Below are 25973 nucleotides of genomic sequence, written 5' to 3'. Positions count from 1 at the left end.
ATTAAAAAAACAAAAACGCAAACTTTTGCTTCTACTGAAGACTGAGACCTTTGTAAAGCTGAAAAAGTTTATAACTCTAGATCAAGAAATTATGAACCTGAGTGGTTGCCATTCCGTTGAGTTCCAAAGCCAGCAATAGGAACATAACTACCAGTTTGGATAAATGAAGCTGGGTGAAAGTACCCATCTCAGCCAAAATCTTTTCTTAGGATTTCTCAAATGGACATAAGTAGTTTGATTCAAAATGTTTTGCCTCACATATTTACAAGGAAAAAATATCTTATATATGTAAAGACCACATTTTTTTAAACTGCTTTCACCTAATTTCAAACCATGTTAAATGGTGTGGCAGTTCCTCAAAAAATTAAACATAGAATTACAGTGTGATCCAGCAATCCCATTTATGAGTACATACCCAAAAACAAAAGTAAGCAAACAGATATTTGTACATACTTATGTTCTTCATAGCACATTATTTACAGCAGCCAAAAGCTGGAAGCAGTCTGGCAATCCGGGTGTCATTGACAGATTAATGCATCCACAAAATGTGGTACATACACACAATGGATTATTATTCCATTAAAAGGGAAGAAGTTTCTGACACCTACTACAAATGGATGAACATTATACTAAATGAAATAAGCCAGACACAAAAAGGTAGATACTTTATGATGCCGCTTACAAGAGATATCTAGATGAGTAGTCAAACTCATAGAGACAGGAAGTAGAATAGTGGTTGCCAGGAGCTAGGAAGAGGTAGGAATGGGGGAATTACTGCTTAATGAGTACAAAGGTTCAGTTTGGGAAGATGTAGAAGTGCTAGAGATGAATGGTGATGATGGTTGCACAACAATGTGAATGTATTTAATGCCACTTAAAAAGGTTAATACACTTAAATTGGTTAATATGATAAATTTTGTTATGTGTATTTTACCACAATAAAAAATATATTCATGTCATCTATTATTCACAAGGATGATTATTGACATTTATATAGGACACAGATCTAATTTGTTAAATAAACTGACATCACAAACTAGTCTTGAGATGAACTAATTTTTTGGCCTAATTTTTTAATCAAAATGTGCTTGCAACATATAAATTTAATTTGCTCCCCCCTCTTTTTTGTGTGCCAACAGAAAAATCAAGAGGATCTAGGCCTGTGGGAGGAGGAATTTGGAAAATTTGTGGATGTCAAAGTTAATGGTAAAATTGAATCTGGTATAGTGTAAAACAGATCTTTCAAAAATGGCTAAATATCTCTATCCAAAAGTTCCTAGAGCTTTGGTACCTAAACAAGTACCTTCTGCAAGATGAACAGAAATCTCAGATTTGAGTCCCCTATTCTTCCATAATGCATTGCATCAAAGAAATAATGATTATATGCCTTTTGTGGGGAGTATAAAAGAACTATAGGCCTCATGGAGCTTATGGTCTCATGGAGTGCCCTAGATAGCACACTACTTGCACTATCCAGTATATCAGATAGCTGCAAATTCCACATTCTATTTTTATGAGAGTCAAGTGATGACAAAACAATTTTTATAGCTCATCAGCTCCAACATTGCAAGCCAGTGGTTCTCAACCATTGCCAGGCCTCCCCATCAAATACCCACCTATGACATTTCTCCCTAGGCTTAGTGATGGGAGCGTGTGTGTGTGTGTGTGTGTGTGTGTGTGTGTGTGTGTGTGTTGTCTCTTTGGGAGATACCTTTCAGATATTTGGGACTTACATAGCTGGAAAAAATCCTTCCTTCCTTCCTCCTCCCTGCCCTGTAGAAGGCCAGACCCTCCCTAATTTATTGAAAATCCCTGTTCTAGCATCTATATCTATAGCCTAGTACATGATCAGCGCTGACAACTTGCCCAAAATTTATAAGCAGGGGGATATCATAATCTTTTCTACCTTTTCTGTGGTACCCTCATTCCATAAACTCTTCCAAATAAGGATCATTTGAGGCCAAATACTTTAACCTACGAATGAATTTAAGGCAATGTTATCCTTCCTAATTATTTGAATTTTCCCATATTTCTAAAATAATTGTTAAATAAAAGATTTTGTCTTTGGTTAAAGGAAATTTATGTGTTTATAATCACAGGGTATTCTGAGGAGCCAGGAAAGATCCTCCTGGTGCCCTTGACATTATAGTCCCTGAACACAGTGAAAAAAATAATCAGGCACAAGACATCCACTCTTTCCTTTAGTAAAGATTAAATTGCTCAGTATCCTTTGCTGTCTAAAGCAAAGGAGTGCCTAATATATATATTTTAAAGTAAAGATTAGAAAGAAAGCTAAAACTTTGTAGTCATATCTTACCAATAAAAATATTTACTATAAATGAGGACACTGAGATTCAACACACAGCTAAGTGAACGTAAGTAATAAGTGACCAGAACTTTTCTTTTTGCATTGTATCCTCACACCTGAATACAGAAGTCAGTACAGTGGTTAACTGATAGACCAGGGAAAGCTCCGATCTCCAGATCTCTAGTTTAATCATCTTACTAAACTCATAGTTAACTAATTGCCCCCACTGAGAAGCAAAACTCAGCCAATATCCTGATCCCCACAGGTCCTGCCTCCATTGGTTTGGATTTCTCCTTGCATGGATTTGAGCATCTCTATGGGATCCCACAACATGCAGAATCACACCAACTTAAAAATACTGGGTAAAGTGAAAACAATAATTCTTATGGGAAACATATTGCTTATAGATTTTGAAGAATCTCCCTTGAATTGCCTTAGCTGGTTTGGTTCAGTGCATAGAGTGTCAACCTGCAGGGTCCCTAGTTCAAGTCTGATCAAGGGCACATGCCCAGACTGCAGACTCAATTATCTCCAGTAGGGGTCATGCAGGAGGCGGCTGATTAATGATTCTCTCTCATCATTGATGTTTCTATCTCTCCTCCCTTCCTCTCTGAAATTAATAAAAATAACAAATTTAAAAAAAAAGAATCTTCCACTCAGAGCAGTAGTTATCAATTTTTTGGCAAAAAATTAGATAATTCTAAAACTGTAATGCTGAACCTAAAAATATAAATGAAGTCAATATGTGGAGTTGCTGTGGTTGAAATGAGGGTCAGGGGGAATTTTCATCACATCACCTCCTGGGTTTTGCCTTTACCTCTCAAGGCCTTCCTGTGGAACCCTGAGAGAATGCACTGTGAAAAACACTGACCTAGAAAAATGCTTTTACTAAGAAAGGACAGTGAGCCAGAGAATGGGAAAGTGTGGCATTTCATATCACCTTTGATTTTCTCAGGGAGATCATTTCAGACTAACACTACTGGCAAATAAATGCCAGAGGCATATGACTAACTGGAAGCAAAACCAAAGATACACAGAGTCTGATCAGGCTTGCAAGGTCTAGATGCTGTTTATGTGACAGGGCGGCATAGCGGCAAGTGTATCAGAAACTGTGCTGCTCTAACACCAATCTGAGCTCTGCTCCCCCCATCCCCGTCCCACTTCCCATTTCAGGTCCTGAATTTTTCCTTACTCAGCTCTGGGTCAGGATGTTAAGACATTATCATTTTGTTTAAGGGGCAGAGAAATACAAAATTTGTCAAAAATATCTATTGTGTGCTTGCTATTGTAGGGGATTCACAGGAAACAGTCCTAAACTCACAAGATATCTCTTGTGAGTATTTAGAAAAGAGATCTTAAATATGAGATTATGTATAACAATTGTCAAGGAAGGGATGCAAAGGAATCAGTGGAGGAGGATCATATTCACCCAGGTTGGGTCAGAAACCTTAGGGAAATGGTAAAGTTGAACCTGAAAGATGCATAGGATCCAAGTGCAGGGGAGAATGGAGCCATCTTATTCATTAATAATACATTTGTGATGGTAACTGGTAATCCTCTTGTGTGTTTCAGTGATGAGGACGCTTACCGTCTTTATAACCTGGATGTCTATGGCTACGAAATACATAACAAAATGGGCATTTATGGTTCAGTGCCTTATCTCTTGGCCCACAAATTAGGTATGACTTTAGGCATTTTTTGGCTGAATTCTTCAGAAACACTAGTGGAGATCAATACAGAGCCTGCAGTAAAGGTAAGCTGTGGACCATGCCTGTGTATCCTACTTACAGAAGAAACAGTCATAGCTCTGGGCTTTATAGTGGCAGTTCTCTGCCACTAGTCATTGCAGTATAATCCATGAAAGTTTATGGTATATATGAAAGGAACAGACTGTTACTCTCATATAGATGGACATTGTAGGTTAGAGGGAAATATTTCAAACCTTCATTCCATTCCTTTTCCAGATGGGCCCAGTTGATGCTAAACAAAAGAGCAGATCTCGAACTGATGTGCGTTGGATGTCAGAGAGTGGAATCATTGATGTTTTTCTGCTGACAGGGCCTACACCTTTTGACGTCTTTAAGCAGTACGCATCTCTTACAGGTACTTGCATGGAGAAGAGCCCATTTCTTATTCCATTATATTTTCTCTATCCCCTATATCATTGCTATAAGTTAATATTTATTGTGTACCATATAGAATTCATAAACAACTTTCCCAGGCTTTTTAAGAAGCATTTCTCTTCCCACCCTCATTCTATTCAGCTTGGCTAAACATTGCACTGGGGCTAGACCTCTCCATTCTCTCATCCTTAATACTTGCTATCTGCCTCTTTGGAGCCTTTAACCCCTGAGCTTTCTCTACCTTCATCTCAGATTATCAGTATCCCACCGAAGCCGGTTTGGTTCAGTGGTAGAGCATCAGTCTGAGGACTGAAAGGTCCCAGGTTCGATTCCTGTCAAGGGCATGTACCTGGGTTGCTGGCACATCCCCGGTAGGGGGTGTGCAAGAGACAGCTGGTCGATGTTTCTCTCTCATCGACATTTCTAGCTCTCTCTTTCCCTTCCTCCTCTCTGTGAAATATCAATAAAATATATTTTTTTTAAAAAAGATTATCAGTATCCCAACCTTTTCTATGTTCTCTTCTCTTAAAATATTCCACTGGCTTTAGCTCTAAAGCATTTTATCTTTAAAGGATATACTCTTTTCTGCACCTCAGTTGGTGCAGAAAAAGCATTTGACAAAATTCAACATTATCCTATCTAATAAAAGAGTGATATGCAAATTAACCATCACTCCACTACAGCCACAAGCCAATCAGGAGAAAATATGCAAAGTAACCCAACCAAGATGGCTACAACCACAGAGAGAGCAGGAGGGAGGTTTTGGTTTCCCTGGTGATGGAGGAAGCCAAGCTTTCTGTACACCCTGGCTGGCCCAGGCCTCTGCTTAAGGCTACAAAGTTTCAATTATAGAAGATACATACATTCCAACAGAATAGCAGCAGCCATGGAGCTGAAGAGAGCAGGAGGCTATGGTTGCCTCCAGCGATGGAGGAAGCCAAGCTTCTACAGCCCTGGCCTGCTTTGACCTCCGCTTAAGGCTACAAAGTTTCAATTATGGAAGATAAATAAATTCCAACAGAAATGGCTGCCACCACAGAGCAAGCAGAAGGCTTGGCTTCGCTCCAGGCTACAAAGTTTTAATTGTAGAAGATAAATAAATCCCAGATACCAGGGCCTCTGCTTGGTCATCAGGGGGCATAGCCAGCCTGCAAACTGTCACAGGCCCCTTGCCCAGGCCGCCCCATGCCCCAATAGAACTCCTACCCTGATCCAGGATACCCTTCAGCTGGCCTCCATCCATGCACCAGGCCTCTATCCTATCTAATAAAAGAGTAATATGCAGATTGACCATCACTCCAACACACAAGATGGCTGCCCCCATGTGGTCAAAGATCCTGCCCCCATGTGGACACAAGATCGCCACCACAAGATGGCCAGCAGGGGAGGGCAGTTAGGAGACACCAGGCCTACAAGGGAGGGCAGTTGGGAGGGACCAGGTCTGCAAGGGAGGGCAGTTGTGGGCAATCAAGCCTGAAGGAGAGGGCAGTTAAGGGTGACCAGGCTGGAAGAGGAGGGAAGTTGGGGGAAAACAGGCTGGCAGGGGATCAGTTAAACATCAATTGGGCTGGCAGGGGAGTGGTTAGGGGGTGAGCAGGCTGGCAGGCAGAAGCGGTTAGGGGCAATCAGGAAGGCAGGCAGGTGAGCAATTGGGAGCCAGCAGTCCTGGATTGAGAGAGGGATGTCCAACTGCCCATTTAGGCCTGATCCCACTGGATGAGGACAGTGTTGGGGGAGGTAAGGGCAGAGGGTGGGGTGGGAACCAGGTGGAGGGGAGCTATCCTACATCCACTGCTTTTACATCCTGCATCCAGGAAAAAAGAGGAACAATTGTAATAATCTGAACAATAAAGATTTATTAAATTTTTAAAAAGATCTTTTTTTCTTGAATAATTATATTTATTGCATGTAACATCATATTTAAAATCATTTTTCTTGAAAAATTAAGGTTTATTGCATGTAACATTATATTTAAAATCATTTTTCTTGAAATTAAAAAAGATGAATGGATAAAAAAAGATGAATGAATAAACAAAATGTAATCCTATATAATGAGAGGAATATGCAAATTGTCCAGGATGCCATAATATGAGGACCACTCAACAGGAGTCATGTACAGCAGGAGCAGGTGGGCGGGGACTGCTACCGTGTTTCCCCGAAAATAAGATGCGCTAGGTCTTATTTTTAGGAAATGTCTTATTTTTCCATGAAGAAGAATATGGTACACATTTATTGTTAAATGAAAATAAAGGAAATTTATTACCTGTACGGTACAGTAGTACGGTAGTTGTCAACACAAACCAGACAAACTGAACCCTATAGTATCAAGAATTTACTCATTTATTCAATGACAATCATGCCATCATCTTCTGGAACATCATCATAACAATCCAATTCCTGAATTTCCTGGTGAATTTCTTGTGACTCCATTTCTTTCAGAATCAGTGGACCAAATCTCTCATGTTTAGCCTTGGGGGGCCTTATTTTTGGGGGGATGCCTTATATTTCACTCAGAAGGAAACCTGTAAGTAGGTCTTATTTTTGGAGGATGTTTTATTTTCGGGGAAACACAGTATCACCAAGATGGCCTCCACACAGCCAAGCCCAGGGCAGCCTCCTGCAGAGGCACGTGCAGGCCTGCCCAGCGCTAACATGACGCTGCCTGCATGTGTCCCCACCCAGTTAATTAATAAATATATATATACACGTGAGGGGCTGTTTCTCTGTTTTCCGCGACCCACACGGAAAACAACAGGTTCCTGAGTGGAAAAGCTGGGGATTAAGAAATTAAAGAAAGAAAGAGACCAAGAGGCAGAAATAGATTCATCAAGCTGATAGGTGGGTGCCATCTTCTCTGATGAAGAGGTAGCGAGCGATCCGAGCCACGCAGCAGGTTTATTTATAGGGTCAAAGGAGCTTATTTGCATTCTTAACTAGGCCCTAGCATTACTGGATTTACATATCTAGATCCGCCACCCCCGCCCTCATGGGGTTGTAACCCCATGGACTTTGCCAGTGCCTCGGGCTCAGCTGACAATTTAAAGGATGTCCATGTTCCTTCTCAGGCAGCCCTCCACATATACATTTTACTAATTTCCTTTTAAGTGTCAGAGTAAAGGAAATTAGTAAAGTGTATATATTAGTAAAATGCACTGGGCCACTAGTATATACATAAAATGGAATCTTAGCCATAAGGAATGAAGTTCTGATACTTGCAACATGGATGAACATTGAGAAAATTATGCAAAATGAAATAAGCCAGACACAAAAGGACAAATATTGTATGATTCCACTTATAAGAAGTACCCACAATAGGCAAGTTTATACAGCCAGAAAGTAGATTAGCAGTTACCAAGGGCTGGAGGATGAAATGGCTAATGGGAAGTTGTTGCTTGATGGCTGCAGAGTTTCTTAACAATTTGGCTGAAGAGGCAGGCATGTAAGTGAATTGCTGTGCTCTGAGGTATAAGTGCTGTGTTAAAGGCATCAGCCTAGTGCTATGGAAATAAGAAGGGAATAAATTCTGCTATGAATGTAGGGGTGCATGCGTTCTTTCTGGTGTTCCGGGTTTCTTAGGATGTATTCCTAGAAGTTCTGAGTGCTTGGACCCTGTCGGCATTTAGAAAATGTTTTAACAAATACCGAATTATCACTGTGGTGGTAGTTGGCTCAGTTGTTATTGTCCTCTTTTAGGCACACAAGCCATGCCACCTCTCTTCTCCTTGGGGTACCACCAGTGCCGCTGGAACTATGAAGATGAGCAGGATGTAAAAGCAGTGGATGCAGGATTTGACAAACATGACATTCCTTATGATGTCATGTGGCTGGACATAGAGCACACCGAGGGCAAAAGGTACTTCACCTGGAACAAGAAAAGATTCCCCAACCCCAAAAGGATGCAGGAGCAGCTCCGAGACAAAAAACGCAAGGTAAAATGAACCAACATTTCTGAACCTTGTAGTTACAAGCACATTTTAAAACTTGATTTGATACATAAATGGAGAACTATCTTATTTTTTAAATGGTCATGAAAATAGTACCTTCAAATGCAATTAAAACTGTGATGGCAGAAAAGTAATGGTGACAAGGTGGTGACATCATCCATCCCTGCTTCAGCTGTCTAGGTCTCCATAAGGATCCAAGGGCCTAACTTTCAGGCCATTTGTTATGGCCACCCGTGTAGTAGTGTGATGGATCCCTCTGCCCTTGGGAAATTTGGTTCTGATGTCAAGATTGATGACATCACACAGGTACCAAGATTAATTAGCCAAAGAGCATATATGGCTAACCCATCAACACAGGCAACAGCGTGTTGATGGCCAGAGGGCAAGGGGCAGGGTCTGGGTGGAGGTGGGCAAAGGAAGAAGGTCGGGTAATGGGGATATCTGTAATAGTGTCAATAAATAAAAATAAAGTTTAAAAAAATGATAAATATTCCTTACTAATTAGTCACATAGCAAGGCATGGGGGGGGGGGGGGGGGGGTAAGACTGGCTCCCAAGCTCATTTGAAATTGTCCTGAGAGAGTGGGAAGGAGACAGCTCAGCTTTTACCGTGATTAGAGAGTTAGACTGGGGTGAAGATCCCTGTGCACGTGCCAGGGCTTGTGAGTTTGAACTTTCTGATGGATGAAAGGAGGGAGCATCAGGGCTTTCTTTGTCGGCATGCACAGATGTAAGAAGAAAGGTCAGGGGGAGTGTGGGTTTGAAAGCTCTTAACAGTCCATCAAAAACAAGAGTTGATTTTTTTATTACTCCATTTTTCCTGCATGCCTCCCTGATGGATTCCTCTGATAAATCTTGCCAAGGAAAGAACTAAAACAGAAAATGGGGAAGGAAAAGGACACTGAAAGTGTATAATGCAAGGGTGGTGGTGGTGGTGGTAGTGGTGGTGGTGGTGATGGTGATGGTGGTGGTAATAGCACTGGAATATTAAACTTTAGTATGTAGAATAGATTTAAATAGATATAAGGAAGGATGGTTAGAAGATTCTAGTTAAATAAAATGGTATTGAGGTTTGAGACTAAGTGTCAAGAATGGGTGTTAGAGCCTAGCTGGTTTGACTCAGTGGATAGAGCATTGGCCTGTGGACCAAAGGGTCCCAGTTTGATTCTGGTCTAGGGCATATACCTTGGTTGCAGACTCCTCCCTGGCCCAGGTTTTGGTCAGGGTGCATGAGGAGATAACCAATCAATGTTTCTCTCTGTCTTTCCCTCTCTCTTCTGCTCTCTCTCTAAAAATCAATGGAAAATATCCTCAGATGAGGATTAACAAAATAAAACAAACAAAAAAAAGCAAACAACCAAATAAAACAATGGTGTTAGAAAGGCAAGGAGAGGTGGTGTAGACACAACTGTAGACACAGTTGGTGTAGACACAGGAATCACAGCTTTTCTCAGACTTCCTTCAACAATATACCTATACCTTTGGGTTTTTAACATGCTATTCTCCTATTTTCCTTCATGTTTGCTTTTATCAGTGTTATGTTAGCTTCTACACGTCTAGGAAGCAGAGACCTTGCCTACCTACTCCTTTATGTATAGCACCCAGCACCGCAGACAGATAGAAGCTCAATGCTATTTTTTTTAAATGTATTAAGCAGCAATAATTATTAAAGAGCAATGGCCTAGTTTTGACACCAATCTATATTTCTGTAAGCACACAAAATACTTCAGTGCTAATAGTAGCTGTTTCTGAGTAAAATTTGAACCCAAGAACTATTATGAAAACATATAAATGAATACATGGCTCACATGAAACTGATGAGATCTTCAAACCTTTATGTCCTCCTGACAGCTTGTGGTCATCAGTGACCCGCATATCAAGATTGACCCTGACTACTCAGTGTACACTACGGCCAAAGAACAGGGCTACTTTGTGAGGAATCCTGAAGGGGGAGACTTTGAAGGAGTATGCTGGCCGGGTGAGATATTACTTTATACACTTGTTTCCCTTGTTCTGTACCAATTAACGAAGGTTTCACAGCCACTGTTCTTATTCCTTGTAGATATCTTTTGCTACATTTTAAGCTCCTTTAAGAAATGGTATTACCTTCTTTTATATCTTTCATAATACTGATAAAGTGTACATTGTATCCATTAATCAGTCAATGGGTGAATAAAAATAAACAAACCTCTAGCATGCTATTTCTCTAAGTAAATAAAAATGAAAAGCCAAGGAATGAGAAAAGGAGATGAAGAGAAAGAAAGAAAAAAGGCCACCTGGCTGGTATGTCTCAGTGGTTGAGCATAGAACCATAAACCAGGAGGTCATGGTTCGATTCCCAGTCAGGGCACATGCCTGGGTTTCAGGCTTGATCCCCAACAGGGTGCATGCAGGAAGCTGCCCAGCAATGATTCTCTCTCATCATTGATGTTTCTATCTATCTATCTATCTATCTATCTATCTATCTATCTATCTATCTTCCTATCTGAAATCATTGTTTTTAAAGAAAAAGGGCCCTGCAGTCTCTTCCCCCTGCCATTCGTCTTTGCCCTGTTAGCCCAACCTTTTGACTTCCAGACTATCGTAAGTGACCTCAGCTGCCTCTGGCAACTCTGAACAATTCCTTTCAGAAATTATTAGTTTAAAAGACTTGGTAGAGACTCCTTGAGGAAATCACCACTCTATCATAGCATAACACTCTATCATAAGTCCTTGCATGTCAGAGAAACCCCATGAATTTCTCCCTTTTATTAGTTATAAACACTTCTCTGTTCTTTTTAAGAGCAGACAGGTCACTACAGACTACTTGCCATCCTTTGGGCCATTTCAGTGAAGGACAGGCTCCACCTTGGTACCTGTTCATTGGCATGCCCTGGGGTTGAAAGTCCTAGTAGGTTATCACTGGAGTCCAGTATTACCTCCATCCAAGCCTCTGTGTCAGCTGACTTTTATGTTTGATGCCCATTGACTGCCGAGCTTTCACATCTGATAGTCCTCCTTACTACACATCTCACCATGAGGACCACTGTTCCAAACAGGCTGTCTACTCTTGTAATTCCACAGGTCTCTCCTCTTACCTGGATTTCACCAACCCCAAGGTCAGAGAGTGGTATTCAGGTCTTTTTGCTCTTTCTGTTTATCAGGTATGTTTTTATTCATTTTCTCTTTCTTGATTACTTGACATGATGAAAGAATGAAAATAAGTGATTGAATAGAATTATATTGCTTCATTGAGTAGCCCCTAATAAATACCGTATTTTCAAGCGTATAAAACGACCGCCTAATTTTATAGTTAAAACATAGGTTTAGGCCTATATTCGCTGTATAAGACTACCCCCCACTTCCAAGGCAACACCAGTTCTTTTTTTAATTAAATTTTTAATTAATGACATTTTTCGAACATACCATAATATACCGTACATTGATACGATAAATGGAAGGTCTCTTCACAAATGGCAATGCCATGAACTTGACCGAGAAACAAGAAAGCCAAAAGAGATGTTTTTCGGGATATACTCGGCGTATAAGACGACCCCCCAATTTTTTTTTTTTTTTTTTTCGGTTGACTTTTTTTCATTTCAAAAGTCGTCTTATACACTGGAAAATACAGTAATGCTTATATGAAAAGGAAAGGGTGGAATCACATTAGTCTTTGGTGGTGCTAGGAAAGGTGCCATGTGTATTATTAAATGCAAAAAGCTATGATTTTGACCTCTATTACAATATATCAAAGTACTTAATTATAGAGATATATTAAATTTTGAAATTACTATATATTTTTATATAAAATAGCATTTTGTAACTCTTATTGAAAGGTGATGATATATGTGGAAATATCTTGCAAAGTATGTCATTGAAAGTAAGGTATAATAATAAATTGATTCCTAAATCTTATAAAATCCACTGAGAAAACAGGAGAGGCCTCATCTAGAGAACTGTTTTCAACCAATTGTGATGATGATGATGATAATGATCCTATATGATAAAGAGGTGATATGCAAATGGCCATTACTCCAACACATGAGATGGCTGCCCCCAAGTGGACACAAGATGGCCAGCAGGGGAGGACAGTTGGGAGAGACCAGGCCTGCAAGAGAAGGCAGTTGGGATAACCAGGCCTTTAGGAGAGGGCAGTTGAGGGGGAACAGGCCTGCAGGGGAGGACAGTTACGGGCAATTGGGACAGCAGGGGAGCAATTAGGCATTAATCAGGCTGGCAGGGGAGTGGTTAGGAAGTGATCAGGCAGGCAGGCATAAGTGGTTAGGAGCAATCAGGCAGGCAAGAAGGCAAGCGTTGGGAGCCAGCAGTCCTGGATTGTGAGAGGGATGTCCAACTACCCTTTTAGGCCCAATCCTGGTCTGGCAGACCCAAGATTTGAGCTCAGTTCTGTTTGTTCCAAACCCAGCTCTTAACCATTCAGTGCTAGTTTCTGAGCATCATCTATTGTATTAGGACACAATATAAGAGAAGTATGAACAACACTTGTGCCACATGCTCATTCATTTCCTTGTTGTGTTGTCTACGGCTTTCACATTACCAAAGCAGAGTTGAGTTAATGAAAAAGAGATCTTATAGCCCACAAAGTTAAAAAACTGGTTCTTTTCAGAAAAAGACTGCCAACCTTGCCCTATATGGTGCTAAAGAAGAACAGTGAAGGTACTTAAATATTGAAAATCATATAGCCTTGTTCATAGACATACACATTTAGAAACAGTTAAAGGTAAAGAGTCAAAAGAAAACACATGAGCCTCCTTTAGACTATCATGTGGGTGAGGCAATAGATGTATTCTGTGGTATCCCAGAAATCAAGCTAGACCTTGTGAGAGAATGTTACCATGCAGAAAATAATGGAATGAGCTGCCTGAGGGACTCCTTGTCATTGTAGCTATCGAGTCAAATGCTGAGAGACCAGGGATTATATAAAGAGATTGTAAGACCATGACTAGATGACTCAATCGTCCTTTCTCACTCTATATTGACCAATTCTATGTAGAAAATAAACTATAGGTCATACTAACAAGCAGGCGTTTTAGCTGTCAAATATTTCAAAGTATTAGAGGAAAAGCAGGATTTTATCATGTACAACTACAATTGCCCTTCCCTCAGTTTAGAGTTGTAGCAGATGATGGATGATAGAGCTTAATTGTGATCATTCACAACCTTTCCTGTGGGGGTTCTCCAGGTAGACCTCGGAGTAGACTTGCTGGAAAATATGTATTTCACAGACAATAGAGCACAGCATTCTTTCATTCATCAACAAATACTTATTGGAAACCTTTTATGGTTCGGGTGTCATTCTAGGTGTTTGGGAACTATCAGTGAACTCCCTGCCCAGGAGAGCTTTTCATTCTAGCAGTGGAGCTGAGGACAGAGCATAGATAATAACATAATAATAAATGAAATGGAGTAGGAAAGAGGAATAGGAGCAGCTGTCATATTAACATAATCACTAAGAAGTAGTACCTTGACCAAGATTTATTTCCTAGGGATCTACTGACATCCTCTACATATGGAATGACATGAATGAACCCTCGGTCTTTAGAGGGCCAGAGCAAACCATGCAGAAGAATGCCATTCATCATGGCAACTGGGAGCACAGAGAACTTCACAACATCTATGGCTTTTATCAGGTAAGACAGCCAAGAAAAAGCCAACTGTACCCATGTACCCTGCCTTTTGAGCTGAAAGTTGTTTTCTTTGTAATAGCCATATTATACTGTTCATTTCTCTTTGTGTGTCTCTTCTGCAATTAGTCTTATCCGGTTGTAGCCAATATAAGACTCATTTCTCCTTTTGTACCTTTGCTTTCTATAATGAACTTGATGAATTCATAGATATTGTAAGATTAATGGTAACATAGAAACATCTTGGACAGGAGCCATTAGTAAATAGTAATGCATGCTACCTCAAAACTTTTATTGAAGTAAACAAACCATGTGTAAATACATAAAGGCAATTAGGACAAATGTTCTGCAGTTCCACAAATTTATAAATACATTAAGTTTTACATAATTTCATAAGTACACTTTTTAAAAGTAGAAAGTCTTAAGTACTCAGCTTTCTCAAAAGAAATGTCTTCAATTGGCCAATCACAATGATCGGCAAACTGTGGTTCGAGAGCCACATGCGGCTCTTTGGCCCCTTGAGTGTGGCTCTTCCACAAAATACTACATGCGGGCATGTACAGTGTGATTGAAACTTTGTGGCCCATGCGCAGAAGTCATTTTTCTGGCTCTCAAAAGAAATTTCAATCGTTGTACTGTTGATATTTGGCTCTGTTGACTAATGAGTTTGCCAACCACTGGCCAATTACATCTACAATAAAAGACCCAGGCATGTAAAGAGATTCTACTTAGTAGTCACTGGCCCTAATTTATACATTATTTTCAGAATGTAACTGTTCTCATGGCCCTCCCACCAACTGGTATTTTCTAGTGGGAGCTGCTGGCTAGGTATAGCTTTGTTTTCTTTGTTTACTTCTCTAATAGCCTCTTGCTATAATTGCAAATAACTTTAGTGAGTTTCCTTATGTAGGCCAGAGCTAGTCACTTAACCTCTCTGAATCTCAGGTTTTTTTATTAATGAAGACTGTCTCAGAGGTTGTTGTGTAGATTATAAGAGAAAATCTTATAAAATGCCTGATAATAATAAGCACCAAAAGGCTTGTTCTGGCCTGTGGAAATCAGCAGTCCGACATCTCCCAAGGAATGTTTAGTGCGCAAAGCTGCAGGCAGCCAGGCACCCCGCCGCTCCCTCTCATCTTGGCCCCACTGTGCCTCCCACTGCCATAGAGGCAGGAAAGGTTCATGCTGCTGCAGCTGCGCTCACCAGCCATGAGCCCGGTGTCTGGTGCCTGTCAGTCAAATGAGCGGTGCTCCTGCTGTGAGAATGCACTCCAGGGGGCAGCTCCTGCATTGAGTGTCTGCCCCCTGGTGGTCAGTGCACATCATAGTGACTGGTCAAACAGTCGTTCGGTCTTTTGGTCATTCAGTCATTTAGGCTTTTATATATATATAATTCCATTGCTATTTTAATCAAATAAATTTCCATTATTTTTATAATGGAATTTAGAGTAGTTTTATTACATCATAAAAATTGTTTGATGGATTTATTTTAATATTTCCCATTTCACATCCCCACCTATTTTTTTTTTTTTTTTTTTTGCATGTTAAGTTGTTTATTGGGGATGTCTACACAATGCCTTAATCCAATCATCTGTTTGACATTTTTCTCCTTTGACTTTATAGCAAAAGGCTACTGCAGAAGGACTGATACAACGATCTAAGGGAAAGGAGAGACCCTTTGTTCTTACACGTTCTTTCTTTGCTGGATCACAAAAGTATGGTAAGGAATAGCTCATAGGATCAGACTTAAAAACACAAATTTTTATAGAGCTGTCAATGCCTTCCTTTTCAGTAGCCATTGGGCAGGCCTTAGATGTGCCCTGAAGAGTGTATTTTTATCCTATGATCAGAGTAAACCAATTTTAATGAAGTACATTTACTCATTTCCCACTGAAAAAAATGGCCACTTAATTTTTGGGTGAATGACTTCAGAGTATCTGTTTGCAGGGATGGTTATCTCTGATTCTGCCTATTTGACTTATCAAAACTAGGGAAAATACACTTCTAACACATTCGTTCAAACACTTGTTTCACTCAGCAATATGCCTTAAAATAGACCTAGCTGTGGCTTAAGGTCAGGTTCATCTATATCTGGATCTGGTTTACTAGCTAATGCAGATCTAGTTTAACTTTACCACCCTGTGGCAGGAAGGCTATTTTAAGTCCCCAGGCACAGATAATTGGGAGCTTAGGTTCTCATTTGAAGAATCCAACCTTTACTGTACATAGCCATTACTAGGCCTCCTACTGCATCCCTGCAAATTAGGCCCTGTGGTACTCAAGAAAAGGCTAAAATATTGTCACCTTAAGCAGAGATTTATATACAGATTTTCTCACCACAGTATTTATTTAAACAAAAAAATAAAATCCAAGTATGTAAGGGAATAGTTATAAAACTATAGTATATTTATATGTTAGACTGTCATAAAGTTATGTAAAACTAGAGGCCCGATGCATGAAATTCATGCACTCGAGGTGGGGGGAGGGGGTTCCTCAGCCCAGGATGTGCCCTCTTGCACTCTTGCAGTCTGGGAGCCCTAGGGGGATGTTGTGGGGAGCGGGCCTAAGCTTGCGGTTGGACATTCTTAGCTCTGCTTTGGAGGCGAGAGAGGCTCCCACCACCGCCACTGTGCTCACCAGCGGTGAGTCTGGCTTCTGGCTGAGTGGTGTCCTCCCTGTGGGAGAGCACTGACCACCAGGGGGCAGCTCCTGCATTGAGCCTCTACACCCTGGTGGTCCGTGTGCATCATAGTGACTGGTTATTCCACCACTTGGTCGATTTGCATATTAGCCTTTTATTATATAGGATAGCCTAATTGCATGAGAAAATGTTTGACATCATGATAAAAGGAAAAAAAGTCTAAATATATTTATATTGTATATCATCCTTTCTACCATGCCAGTATGGCCAAGGGTGAATCCAAGTGGGGGCAATGAAGGATTGAGAAAAGATAGACAAGAGAAGGAAAGTAGGGACTCAGTGGGATGCTGCTTCTCTGATGGGGAGCCAGCAGCGCCATGGACTACAAGCCGTGTCTTTATTTTATAGCCAATGCCACGAGGCAAAGTAAAGGCGTGCTCAAGATGTTTACAGCATTCCCATGGGTTTCAATCCTACTCAATTACATGCACCTGATCAAACTTTGTTTACTTGCACCCTATGTCACTTAGACACGTGTTCAGACCATGGGTTCAAGTTTACAACTATAGCTGTTGGCTATAATTGTGCTGGGAAGGCTCTGTCCTCCACACTGGTACTTGCAAGAGAGGACTATGCCCTCTTATCAGTCCAAGGCTTGAACCTGTCCAAACACTGTAGCCACGCCCCACAATCCTTATTTTGTGTGAGTGTATATTTCTACTAGAGGCCCAGTGCATTCTCAAGCACCTCTTCATCATGGATGCACCACATTCTTTCCTCTTCCCCGCCCCCTAGCCCCATTCTTTACTGCCTCCCCCCCCCCTTTCTGGAGAGAAGGTGGTAGGCTTCGCACTCAGCGTGCAGGTGCACACTGACTTGAGACACAGTGGGGTGGGAACGGGAGGTGGGGCGGGCACGGGCTTGCTTTTGGGCCACAGCAGAAGCAGGAGTCACCACCTCTCAAGTGCGCAGGCCGCCAGGGCGAGGCCTGGTTAGTGCTGGGAGCTTTGCCCAACCGCTGCAGTGGGGTACCTGGCAGTGCAGCGCCCTCCATTGAGGTGGCCCCTCCTCTCAACCTCTGCCTCAGGGCTGTGGGTCCGTGATCCTCCACACAGGCATCCTTCCACGCCGATAGACATCACCTCCTGCTTCCCACGGGGCCAATCCATGTTTTCGGGCCACTGCAGAACCTCGCTCTCTGCGGGCGAGGCAGATCCCCACCTACTGGCCCCCTGTCCTGGCCCAAGCACCCTCCGGTGCACCCCACCTTGGCACCACTCTGCGCCCCTTGGGCCACCAGCCTCCTGGCCGGCCACTTCGCTGAAGACATAGTGCTCACCCAGGAGCCATCCCTCAGGTGGGCCAAGAAGGACAAAGCCCAAAGGGAGTGAGTCTTGAACCCCCAGATCCTATTCTCTGGATTTCCTCCCACACCTCCTCTCTGTTTCACGTCTTGAACAGGCACCAGGTTCGGGCACCTTGCGGCTCAGCCACATGGCCTCCCAGCAGACCTGTGGATCTGTGGCCAGAGGCCCGGCCTGGGCCTCAGCAGCCCCATTCCTGCTGGAGAGGGCTGTTGTAGGAGAACCAGAGCTCCCCAACTCCAGAGGAGGCACCACAGGCTCACATCCCCCGGCTGCCACCGCCCACCCACCTGAGCCTGCTGCGCACACAGCCTGCTAAACTGGTTGTTACATTACGGAGTAACAGATAATTAGCATATTCCTCTATTATTATATAGGATTCTAGAAAAGACTAATTTATAATCATAGAAATCAAATCAGTGATTGGGTAAGGTGGGAGTTATTGATTGAAAAGATGGAAACTTTTCTGTAATGGAAATGTTCTATACCCTGCTTGTGGTGATGGTTGCATGGTGCACACATTTTAAAACTCCTCAAACTCTTCACTTAAAATACATTGTTAGACTTCAAAAATAAGTGATTTCAGAATATTTTTGCAATTTATTTTGTTGATTTTAGTAACTTTTCACACTAGAAAATTAATATATTTTTATTGTGGAAGACCAGAATTTATATATTTTAAGGTAAGGAAGAAATGCATTCCTTTATATTAATTGTGTCTATACAAATAAGGAATCTAAACATGAAATCAAGGGCATGGGCTGATTTGTGATTTTTTTTTTTTAATACCTTGTTACTGGTGTCCAAAGGTGCTGTGTGGACAGGCGACAACAGAGCAAAATGGAGTTACCTGAAAATTTCTATCCCTATGTTACTCACTCTCAGCGTTACTGGGATCTCTTTTTGTGGAGGTAAGATGATACCCTCAGCCTTGAAGTAAGAGAAAATAAAAAATGAGGGTGTTTTTGTCAAAGCTGGTCACAAATCCCTTTTCATTGGTTGTTTTGGATAGGTCTGAACGTGGGAAAGAAGGTGAGGAAAGTGGAGGGGAGATTAGAGAGGAGAGAAAGGGTAGCTTCAGAGATGTTTTGTTATGCCCTCAATCTGAGTTTGAGGACATAAAGTTAGGAGGGGGCCAAAGTGGTGCTTTCCTCATTCTATTATTGCTTCCTCAGCCACTCTTGGTAACTGTGTTTCTCATCCTGAAATATGCCTTTCTTTTTGAACGAAAAATGGAAAGAACTACAAAGAATTTTGCAAATAAGAAGTCAGCCTTATAGAAAGTTTTTACTCTGCAAGTTTAAAATTCTGAAAAATTTTTACTGTTAAATATATATATATATATTTTTTGTCCCCTTGGGAAAGATAAATTTAGTTAAAATAGGATTCCCTAGTGTGCCACCTCGCAAATCCAATAATTCTCTGCAGATGAGAGATCTAAATATGGAAGGTGCTCAGGATGGCAACAGATCCAGCTGTTCCTTCTTTTCTCTAGGAATAGAAGTGACTTAATATCACTTTTTGATAAGTGTGTTTTTATGGCATTGGTCCAAACAGGGAATATGTAAACTGCTTAAGGACTAACCATGAAATTCTACTTAAACCTCTCATTGTCATTATCTGTTTCTCTTTAGCTATTTCTATAATAAATGTTCCTCCTAAAATCAGACTTCAGTTAGACTTCAAAAATAACTAATTTTTATCTTGCCCTAGCTGTTGTTTTCAAAGGAAATCAATTGCCAGCCCTCCACCGCCATCCCACCCCTAAATACAGACATTGACTCAGACAGACATTTTGCAATTTCTGGGTTACCTGGGTTCAGGAACATACCTGAAAGTTGATCTTGCAGTAAAGCCTCTGACCTTTGACAAGAATAGAATGTAAAAGAGCAGGTCCCCAAACAGGCAGTTTTTTACTGTGCGCTCCCTAATTTGAGGCCTTGGTTTCATTTTGAGTGCATGCATAGCACCTTTCTCCTGCCATTCTTCAAAGCCGCATTTTACTTGAGTGCATCATTTATTAGAAGCCTGGTTGCCTCACAAGCCTTTCTTTTTTTTTCTTTTTCCTTTTTTTTTTTTCTTTTTTCTTTTTTCCCAATCCTCACCAGAGGATATTTTTTCCATTGCTTTTCAGAGAGAGAAAGTGAAAGAGAGGGAGGGAGAGAGAAAGAAAGAAACTTTGATGTGAGACACACACATGGATTGGTTGCCTCCCACATGCTCCCTGACCAAGGGGTGGAGAGCGAACCCCCAACCCAGATGCATGCCCTCAACCAGAAATCAAATCCACAATGCTTTGGTACTCTAAGTACTGAGTCACACTGGCCAGGACTCACAAACCTTTCTTTGACTAATGACTCAGCTGATGTCGGCGGCTTCGTGGGGGATCCAGACGTGGAGCTGCTAGTGCGCTGGTACCAGGCCGGAGCCTACCAGCCCTTCTTCCGTGGCCATGCCACCATAAAAAGCAAGCGACGGGAACCCTGGCTCTTTGGGAAGGAACACACCCGGCTCATCAGAGAAGCCATCAGAGAGCGTTACACCCTCCTGCCCTATTGGTATTGTCTGTTCTACTGTGCACATGTGACTGCCGAGCCCATCATGAGGTAAATAGGCTTCACCTGTCCGAGGCCCCAGCAAGCAGTCTAACCAACCGCTAGGGAATGGAGTAATTACAGTGATTTCAAGAGAACAGGCGAAGGAAAGCCATGTTTAATCGTGTCACTCAGCTTACTGAACACCAACTGGAGGAGGGTGCTGGCAGTGGAGGTAGCAGAAGATAACTCTGTGATTCAAATGTTAATCATTGATGTGAGAAAGAAATAGAGCTTTTTCAAAGAAAAATGAAATGGCTTTGTAACTGAATTCATTCAGTATTTAACCCATAAGCATCCTCTCATGAAGAACATTTTATTCTGCCAGTCTTGAGCTCTATCTCACCCTTAGGACTAAACTGTTCCAAGTTTGAGGTGAACATTTTTCTATTCTGATTGTATTTGGAAGGCAGAAATGAAATACCAACTTTTTAAGCTAGAGGAGGAATCACACATACTAGGTCTCCTGGATCCTCCATCCCTAAACCTGGCTCAGATCAGAATCATCTGGGAGCTTCTTAAAAAATACAGATTGTGCCGAAACCGGTTTGGCTCAGTGGATAGAGTGTCGGTCTGCGGACTGAAAGGTCCCAGGTTCGATTCCGGTCAAGGGCATGTACATTGGTTGCGGGCACATCCCCGGGGGGGGGGGCGGGGGGGGGATGTGCAGGAGGCAGCTGGTTGATGTTTCTCTCTCATCAACATTTCTAGCTCTCTATCCCTCTTCCTTCCTCTCTGTGGAAAATCAATAAAAAAAAAAAATACAGATTGTAAGGCCACGCCTCCAGACCTCCTAGGAATCCCTTTGGGAAGGTTCCAAGGATCTATATTTGTTAGAAAATTTCCGGGTGGTTTTAGACATCAGCCAGCTTTAGAGACCATTGCTTTGTTACCATTTTCAGTAGGAAAGGGAATACATTATTACAAAGGCTAGTGAATAAACTAAAAGTAGGTCTCTTATTTAAAAAAGATAATTTCCTCAAATTGAAAAATATTAATAGAACCATTAAGGTAATATTCAGATACATAGATATTGAAGGTTTTCTTTATAAGCCCAAATGTCTTCTAGGTAGTTATGTACAACAACAATAAAACAAAAAATACACAACAATTTTTCAAACCTCTAAAAATGTTGCCAGTTTGAAAACAAGAAAAAACACTTCTCATTTCAATAGGTAATAATAAAAGATGCATAAAAGGCAGTGACAGCATAAAGAAATGGCACAGATTTTATATAATTATAAAATGATTCTACAAACATTTAATTTGTTTTACACCAAACATGTTAGGCATTTGGACTTCTGCTTCTGCCTGTCAAAGTAGTAATTATTTCTAGTTCAACAATCAGAAGGAAAAATTGCAGGTACCAGATTTCTCAATCTTTCATTTAAACATTTAAGCTAATTGATAGTTCTTTTACATAAGAAAAATACAAGTAATCATAGCAATTGCTCATAAAATCTTGAAACAGATGAAAGGAGACTTGGCTCTGGCTTTTTCTAATTTCCTTTGAATGCTTACAAAACTGAAAGTATACTAGTAAGTGATTGAATTGTAATAAGAATCTAATCTATAATAATGTTGAAGAAAGAATTTATTTTTTCTTACCCCAGGCCTCTGTGGGTAGAATTCCCTGATGAATTAGAGACTTTTGGTGAGGAAGATGAATACATGCTGGGTAAGCATTTCTTGATTAATTATAATTATGATAAATACTGTAATCGTGTTCTTATTGAAAGATGAGACAGAGGGCCGAAAACCAGGACTACGGGCTTTATTAGAGGAGAAGGACCCCTGCCGGGCTGTTTAGGGGAGGAACAGGAAGGGATGGGGCTTAGGATACTCGGCATGAGCTGATTGGTGGTTTCATATAAGGCACATGATTAGGCACTTAGGTACTTAGGAATCAAGGGTAGGGTATTTGGCAGGTACAGTCCATATAAGGTGCCTGGTTAGGTGCTCAGGAATGTCCAGGCCACTGGTGCAGTTTACATCATACTCCATCCATCAACTGGGGGAAGGAGGATCTATCATTTATTATACTTTCTAATGTAAGAGCACTAATATATATATATATATATATATATATATATATATATATATCCCTAATTTCAAGAATGCCAAAAAATAAAAGAAATTTCATCACCAAGATTGTTTGTGCTAAGTGGAATCATACCTATTCTGTAGTCATGTAGCACCTCTCATATTAACTTTAAATAAATCCATTCTATTTGTGAATGCAATTGATATTCTTGTTCTGGGTCCACTCCTCAGCTTTGTGATTAAAGGGAAGAAGTGGGGAAAAAATAGACCTGATGGTTGTAGTAAAGACCCAAAGGAGCTTATTTCATATTCAAAATAGGATTTGGGGGGTGGGGAGGGTAGCCTCCTCTTTAACAAGGGTTAACTGCCAAATCTAGAACATGGAAGTCTGTCATCTTGGCAATAAGGTTCAAAAAGCCAGGCTCAGGCCCGGAGCAGCCGGGCCCAGAGCAGCCAGGTCGGGAGCAGCCAGGCCCAGAGCAGCAGTAGCCAGGCCCGGAGCAGCCGGGTCGGGAGCAACCAGGCCCATAACAGCAGCAACCAATTCCCAGGGCAGAAAAAACAAGGTTTAAAATTATTAGATTTTAAAATTTATTCTTAGAAGTGTAAAAGTTAATTAATTAAAAACAACAACAACAACAACGACAAAAAAGGAGATTGAAAAACCTGAAGAAGAAGAAAAAAAAAAAAAAAAAAAAAAAGCCAGGCTCAACAGAATTGCCAAAAGATGGAACAAAAGAGAATGGAAACGCTAAATGTAAAACATCTTGCTCTTTAGGTCTCCACTCATCCTTAGTTCTCAGTTGAAATAGCTGATAGATTAATTAGAGAAGGTAGACCAGAGACCGGGATGGCAGGACGCAGGCTTTATTGGAGGGAAGGGCTGCTTCCACGGAGAGGTGCGGAAGAGAGCGAGTGAGGGGCTTACAAGCACCTTTTAGGATAAAAGGCGGGGCTTAAGGCACTTAGCACACGCTGATTGATTAGGGACCTAGGGTCTTAGGAATGGGAGCTTAGGGTATTTGGCAGGTGTTGATTGGTGGTTCAGAGCTCAGGAATGTCTGGCTGTAGGTGGGGTTTACTTCTGTCCATCAACTGAGGGAAGGAAGGATCTATCAACAGCAACTTTCTTGGAAAAAAAATTCCTGACCAAAATTGCTTCCTAATACCTAATTCCACCTATTTAAATCCAAGTCAGTCCCTCCTATTACATAACTTTTATTTCATTTTTAATTTTCCTTTTTGGTATCCATCTGAACTCTAATTAGTTTGTAATTACTTACTTCTTCATTGACTGTAAAATCTGTGAGAGCAGGGACCATGTCTGCCTTATTTGTCACTATATCCCCAGAGCTCAGCACAATGCCTAGTACTCCGTAGGCATTCTATAAATACTTGTTGAATTAAAGAGTGGATTCATAGCCCTAGCTAGTTTGGCTCAATGGTGGGCCTGCGGACTGAAGGGTCCCAGGTTCAATTTCGATCAAGGGCACATACCCGGGTTTTGGGCTTGATCCCCATTTGGGGGTGTGTAGGCAGCAACTGATCAATGATTCTCTCTCATCTTTGATGTTTCTATCTCTCTCTCCTTCACCTTTCCTTTCTAGAAAATAAATAAATGAGTAGGTAAATAAATAAGTGAATTCATAAATGGATGAATTTTACACATATGTGGTACCAAGGCTAAACAAAATTAATAATTCAGATCATAGAATTTTAGCCTTCCCAGTGCATCTAGTTCTGATGTCTACCATGGTGTTGCTCATTCTGGTTTTGCTGCTTTCTGGCTTGGAGTTAAAACACACTGAGGCCTAAATATCATCTCTAGATTGACCAAAACTCTGTCCTGTAGTCAAAGAAGATCTGAATGTCCATGCTGACCACACTTCTAGAAAATAATTGTAGACTCACCATCACCAACATCACTTAAGCAAACAATGAGACACTTGGGAAAGTGTGATAGTGCTTTCAGATTACTGACACACGAGCAGTTTTGTCACTGGAAAGGCACCAGGTCCAGAGAGGGTGTGCCTCGGGCTGGCCTGTAGTGTGTGGTAAGATTTCACACGAGTCCAGATGATTTTGAGAGTGTGTTTATTAAAGCTGGGGACAGTGAAACAAAGGAAGGGCTTAGGATAGAAGAAGCAACAAGATAGAGTCTAGGCAGTGCTCTGCTTTGTTCTCTAGAAACAGTACAGGAACAAAGTCAGCCACGCCGGGCTGTGCGTGGACTCACTGAGAAGTAAACGTCACAGTGACAGAGGGAGCCACGGCGAGGCTGCTGTTACCTCCCTGAAAAGTCCGAGAAAAGGGGGCCTTGGAGACAGGCTCAGGGGTTAGCCAGGATGAGTTGCTGCTGTCATTGCTCTCCTGGTTGCAAGTCTTGCAAGAATCCTTAGAACTTAGGAGGAAGAGAGCAGAGATATATGCCTGAGAAAGAAAGGGGGAAGAAAGGTGTGGGCTCCCTCTGGGCTGGCTTCCTTTATCTTAAGAAGTTTTATCTGGTTTCTAAATATAAATTTCTCGGGAGGTCTCAGGGGAGAATCTCTAGAATATTCACTGGCTTTCCAGGTGTGTCATTTCAGGGTCGTGGTTTCCACTGCTTGGTCAGAGCTAAAAGAGGGGGTCATTAGTCATTGCATCTGGTTCTGTTGTCAACCATGGTGCTGCCCCCTCTGGTTTTGCTGCTTTTCTGGCCTGGAGCTGAAACATACTGAGGCCTAAATGCCGTCTCTAGATTGACCAAAACTCTGTCCTGTAGTCAACAGACCCAAGCTTTGTTCCTAAGAGTATTTGATGTGGGTCAGAACTTAATTGTCCTGAGGGCCCAATGCTTAAGGGTGTGGTCATGCAAGGGAATCCTATGAGGCCATTCTCCTGCCCTCTTATTCCTCCTCTAAGGATGTCTAAAACCACTTGACTAGCAATACGCCAAGGAAGGAAAGGTCAGAGGAAGGTCCGAATTGCATGACCATCGATATGAAGGTCCAGGGGGTTTAAACCACCTGACCAGGGAGGTCCTTGTTTTCTCAGTTTTGCCCAATGCTAGGCACCTGGAGCTTTCACCCTGGTGACCTTCTGTGCCTTGCCCATCGTCCATGCTCTGCTATGTTTGTCCAACTACTTGCCACACTGATGCACAGAAAGAGACTGAGGCTCCCTCCCTAGAATTTCAATATACTGTAAGGAGATGGACAACAGACAATAATAGTCACCCCTGTGAGCACCTATCCTTTTTCTAGCAATGCATCTCTCTGATGACTCATAGGTTCAGCTCACCAAGGTCTCTACCTTTAAGAAGTTCAATCTAGTTGTCCTTAAAACAACAAAAGC

General features: G+C 41.5%; 1 protein-coding gene across 2 annotated transcripts in view; it reads left to right on the top strand.

Moving 5' to 3' along the window:
• GANC (glucosidase alpha, neutral C) overlaps positions 1–25973 on the top strand; it is a 60686-nt gene that overhangs the window by 22805 nt on the left and 11908 nt on the right. For both annotated transcript variants that reach the window (XM_084903115.1, XM_084903114.1), the window contains exons 8-19: positions 1140–1206; positions 2574–2670; positions 3881–4061; positions 4273–4411; positions 8125–8360; positions 10226–10352; positions 11438–11517; positions 13861–14004; positions 15622–15718; positions 18813–18914; positions 20366–20609; positions 22211–22275. In XM_084903115.1, coding sequence (XP_084759241.1) covers positions 1140–1206; positions 2574–2670; positions 3881–4061; positions 4273–4411; positions 8125–8360; positions 10226–10352; positions 11438–11517; positions 13861–14004; positions 15622–15718; positions 18813–18914; positions 20366–20609; positions 22211–22275 — 1579 coding nt within the window. The remainder of the gene's footprint in view (positions 1–1139; positions 1207–2573; positions 2671–3880; positions 4062–4272; positions 4412–8124; positions 8361–10225; positions 10353–11437; positions 11518–13860; positions 14005–15621; positions 15719–18812; positions 18915–20365; positions 20610–22210; positions 22276–25973) is intronic.

This window comes from Pipistrellus hanaki (genome assembly GCF_964339955.1).
Source record: "Pipistrellus hanaki genome assembly, chromosome: 1".
NCBI lineage: Eukaryota > Metazoa > Chordata > Mammalia > Chiroptera > Vespertilionidae > Pipistrellus > Pipistrellus hanaki.
The sequence above is the reverse complement of the archived record's forward strand: the minus strand, read 5'-3'. Positions and strand labels throughout refer to the sequence as shown.